Here is a 5,000-nt window from a genome sequence, read left to right as displayed (position 1 = left end):
GTCCTCAGCCTGCACAAGTCTGGATAAGGGCACAGTCAACACACCCAGAGAGCACTCATGCTTTTCATCTTTCACCTGCACACACACACACACACACGCACGCACGCACGCACATACACACACACGCGCGTGCACGGGCACACACACCCGCACATACACACACACACACACAAAAACGCAGTTAGCAGAATGATACATATCAGGACATAATCACATAGAGACACAAACACAGCCATATACACAGTGAGTGTGAATGAGAATATCTGTATTACTCCAAACATACATCAGTTATATCAAATGAATGTGTGTGTGTGTGAGCGTGTGAGTGAGTGCATACGTGTGTGTGTGATTGTGTGTGTGTGAGCGTGTGACTTACCTCCACCTCCAGCTCTTGTGTTTTAGGGTTGTGTATGAGGAATGTGAAAGCCTCCTCCCACACCGGCTCACTGGTTTTATAACGCGTCTGTCACAGAGAAGGGGCGGGATTAAACATTCATAAAGAGCCATAGTTACATGAGTGTACAGGGTGTGTGTATGGGTGTGACTGTGAGTATGGCTATGAGGTAGTGTAAATGAAGGGAGGCGTGTGTGTGTGTGTGTGTGTGTGTGTGTGTGTGTGCTTGCCTTGCTCTCAAAGGTTTTGTGTCCCACTCTGAACTGGACAAATGGACTGGGGTCACTGCTCACCTTCTTACCTGACTGTAAACATGCAGAAAAACAGATACAGCTCCCAACAACAACAACAACAACAACACTAATCAACACCTGCAGACCTCACCTGTTCCATTATCCACTAATAATGTGATAATTATACTAACAATGTTATTTATTATAATTATACTAACAATGTTGGAATATAATAATAACTGTAACAATATTATATTAGTATAATTACATTAACAATCTCCTAATATTATCACGATACTAACCATATTATAATATTGAAATTATATTAAAAAAATTATTATATTCAATTATACAAACAAAAACACAATAATTATGCTAACAATATTGGAATATTACCCTTATAATAATAATATACAAGTTTCCTCCGTATAAATCACAACACTAAAGCCAAAAACTGTTAAGTATCATTCCTGCCGTGAACCGACATTACCGCTGGAAACTGAAGAGTCAGCTGCCTGAAAGTGTGTGTCTGAACTGTTCATGACATTTAGAATGTGTGAACTGTTCATGACATTTAGAATGTGTGAACTGTTCATGACATTTAGATCCGCTGTTCATTTAGAATGTGTGAACTGTTTGTGACATTTAGATCCACTGTTCATTTAGAATGTGTGAGCTGTTCATGACATTTAGAGTGTGTGAACTGTTCGTGACATTTAGCTCCACTGTTCACTTAGAATGTGTGATGAAGGAGGAAAAAAAGAGGTAGAGAGAAAATACAGACTCACCCAATCAGAGAGAGGGAGAAGAGAGAGTTTTCAAACTCTGTGTGTGTGTGTGTGTGTGTGTGTGTGTGCGTGCGCAGTGAGAAATGTAGTCTTTAGTAGAGTTAGAGATTTGGTTAAATCAAACCACACAAACACATAACAAACCAACAAACCCAGTCAATCAATGAACTTTCACAGGGTTTTTTTCTCTCCTGAAAGAGTGGACACTAGTACTGAACATTCCAGAAAATTCTAGAAAGTTCCTCCTTAAAGACTGCAGACTTTTCACAACCCAGTTCTAATGAGGGATTTTTAGTAAATAAAAGCCCAGATACCAGACCAGTTACTTAACACGGATATACTGAACTGGCTAGTGAGTTTGTATTTTTGTAGTGATCAGGTGTTGATTTGAACCTGACGTTTTAAGCACTGTGTGTGTGTATGTGTGTGTGTGTGTGTGTGTGTGTGTACTTGTACAGCTATCCTTGCGAGGACCAGTTTGAGTTTTAGACCTTGGGAGTGAGGACATTTTGGGAAAGTGAGGACATTTTGGCTGGTCCTCACTTCTTCAAAGGGCTGTTTAAGGGTTAAGACTTGGTTTTAGGGTTCAGGTTAGAATTAGGGTTAGGTTAGGGTTAGGGTAAGGGTTGGGGTTAGGCATTTAGTTGTGGTGGTTGAGGTTAGGGTAAGGGGTTAGGGCAGGGTTCCCCAAACTTTTTCTTAGGAGGCCAGATCACTCTGCCTTTGAAAGGGCCAGAGTATGTCAGTAACAGTAAACAGTACTATAGACAACAACAGGTCTGCCTTAATTGAATATAAACCCATAACATCTAATGAGATATCTCAATCTGTTTATCATAATAAAGTTTATCTTAATATTTACTCATAATAAAGTTTGAGGGCCATGCAAATTACGGGAGTTTCCCGGGAGAAACAACAAAACAGGAGGGTATCGGGAGGTGGCGTTGAAATACGGGAGAAACCCAGGAAAAACGGGAGTGTTGGCACGTATGGACACCAGGTGGAGCCAGGCGTCCTCAGAAGGACATGACGTGAGACGTGAAAATCTCTATTACAGCAGCAACACGTGAAATAACTTTTAGTGAAACTTTTCACGTGATACTATTCCAATTTTGATTGAGTAGCCCACCTTATATTTTTACGGTGACCATGGTGACAGGACACGTTTTTGATGTCGTATCGTTGTACGTTTCGCGCTTTACGGTAGGCTTGCATCTACATCTCATGTCGCCGAGGGCAAGACTTGGTTCACGCCCACTTGGCCTTCTCTCACATTTTTTTAGAAAAATTAGCCAATCACCATCGAGTGTTGTACCACTCTGACTGGAGTGTGAAAGAGAAAAAATGCCCAGTGGGTGTGTAGTGAAAGCCCACAAGTGTTTGGCTTCCATGAGAACATGCAGTAAATTATCGGCGAGCGGGCGAGGGAATCCTACCTGCCGCTGTCTTCACACCAATCAGATCAGAAATGCAAATCATGATCGTCTGGGCCGGATACAGTATATCAACTACATTGCTATGGGGGCCACCCAGAATGTGGATGCGGGTCGTACCCGGCCCCTGGCTGTGGTTTCGGGACCACTTGGTTAGGGAATGTGTTATGGCAATGAGTGTCCTCACAAAGACAGAAGTACAAGTGAGTGTGTGTGTGTGTGTGTGTGTGTGTGGCTGGTGAGTTTGTATTTTTGTAGGCATCAGGTGTTGATTTGAACCTGGAGTGTTAAGTGGTGTGTGTGTGTGTGTGTGTGTGTCTGTGTGTGTGTGTCTGTGGTGTAGGGATGCAATGGTACAGTGGGGAGATATCAGAAGAGCAGTAATTTTAGGCTACATGTTATTTTAGAGGGGAGATATCAGAAGAGCAGTAATTTTAGGCTACATGTTATTTTAGAGGGGAGATATCAGAGGAGCAGTAATTTTAGGCTACATGTTATTTTAGAGGGGAGATATCAGAGGAGCAGTAATTTTAGGCTACATGTTATTTTAGAGGGGAGATATCAGAGGAGCAGTAATCTTAGGCTACATGTTATTTTAGAGGGGAGATATCAGAAGAGCAGTAATTTTAGGCTACATGATATTTAGAGGGGAGATATCAGAAGAGCAGTAATTTTAGGCTACATGTTATTTTAGAGGGGAGATATCAGAAGAGCAGTAATTTTAGGCTACATGTTATTTTAGAGGGGAGATATCAGAAGAGCAGTAATTTTAGGCTACATGTTATTTTAGAGGGGATATCAGAAGAGCAGTAATTTTAGGCTGCATGTTATTTTAGAGGGGAGATATCAGAAGAGCAGTAATTTTAGGCTACATGTTATTTTAGAGGGGAGATATCAGAAGAGCAGTAATTTTAGGCTACATGTTATTTTAGAGGGGAGATATCAGAAGAGCAGTAATTTTAGGCTACATGTTATTTTAGAGGGGAGATATCAGAAGAGCAGTAATTTTAGGCTACATGTTATTTTAGAGGGGAGATATCAGAAGAGCAGTAATTTTAGGCTACATGTTATTTTAGAGGGGAGATATCAGAAGAGCAGTAATTTTAGGCTACATGTTATTTTAGAGGGGAGATATCAGAAGAGCAGTAATTTTAGGCTACATGTTATTTTAGAGGGGAGATATCAGAAGAGCAGCCTGCCGACCTGTGCTGAAATGAGGAACATAGAGAAGTTATACTTCAGCAGAGGTTTCACAAATAACAATGCTCACGCTGCCACTGACTCTCCTAACCCCCTGCTTTGATGGTTGCTGATAATATATTTTCATAAAAATTTTTTTCTCGAAATGTTACAATTTTATTCTCATAATAGCATGATTTTTTTCTCATAAAATTACAACTTTATTCTCGTAATATAACGCCTTTTTTCTTGAAAAATTATGACTTTGTTCTCATAAATTTACGGCTTTTATTCTCGTAATATTTTGACTTTTTTCTCGTAATATTACGCCCTTATTCTCCAAATCTACGATTTTTTCCCCTCAGTGTGGCCCTAATACTCCGTCGTGGATTTGAAAGACAGCGAGAATTCTTCAAATCTGCTTCTCTCTGTCTCACTAGCGCTCGCCATTGTCACCTTGGAGCTGAGAGATTATTTGGTTTTAGTTTCCCGTCTCTTCTCCAGCTCGTATTTGCATACAGAGCGCTGATTGGCTGCAGGGAAATTCTGATAGGCTCCAGAGATGCTCTGATTGGCTCCAGAGATCAGAAATCTGTGGATCTGAAGGTACAACGTGCGTGTAGTCTGCAGCGCAGTAAGCAAGTTTTGGACATTACAGGAAAACGACAGGCATATGGTAATACCGCGGTTCACGTGTGTGTGTATTGGGGGCGCACCGAACGGTTCAACAACATACTGTGTACTGTTGCATCCCTAGTGTGGTGTGTGTGTGTGTGTGTAGTGTGTGTGTGTGTGTGTGTGTGTGTGTGTGTAGTGTCTGTGTGTGTGTGTGTAGTGTCTGTGTGGCTGCGTGTGTGTTGTGTGGTGTGTGTGTGTGTGCGTGTGTGTTGTGTGGTGTGTGTGTGTGTAGTGTCTGTGTGGCTGCCTGTGTGTTGTGTGGTGTGTGTGTGTGTGTGTGTAGTGTGTGTGTGTG

The 5,000-nt window shown here is 41.4% G+C and overlaps 1 protein-coding gene across 1 annotated transcript in view; it reads right to left on the bottom strand.

Moving 5' to 3' along the window:
* Positions 1 to 5,000, bottom strand: part of esyt2a (extended synaptotagmin-like protein 2a) — a 38,218-nt gene that overhangs the window by 5,137 nt on the left and 28,081 nt on the right. Inside the window, exons 14-16 of the mRNA XM_030773512.1 lie at positions 625 to 699; positions 377 to 463; positions 1 to 75 (exon numbers count right to left, since the gene is read on the bottom strand). The exon at positions 1 to 75 is cut by the window's left edge and continues 75 nt beyond it. Coding sequence (XP_030629372.1) covers positions 1 to 75; positions 377 to 463; positions 625 to 699 — 237 coding nt within the window. The remainder of the gene's footprint in view (positions 76 to 376; positions 464 to 624; positions 700 to 5,000) is intronic.

The sequence above is a fragment of the Chanos chanos genome, chromosome 5 (assembly GCF_902362185.1).
Source record: "Chanos chanos chromosome 5, fChaCha1.1, whole genome shotgun sequence".
Lineage (NCBI taxonomy): Eukaryota > Metazoa > Chordata > Actinopteri > Gonorynchiformes > Chanidae > Chanos > Chanos chanos.
Note: the sequence above shows the minus strand (reverse complement) of the source record. Positions and strands in the feature narration are given on the sequence as shown.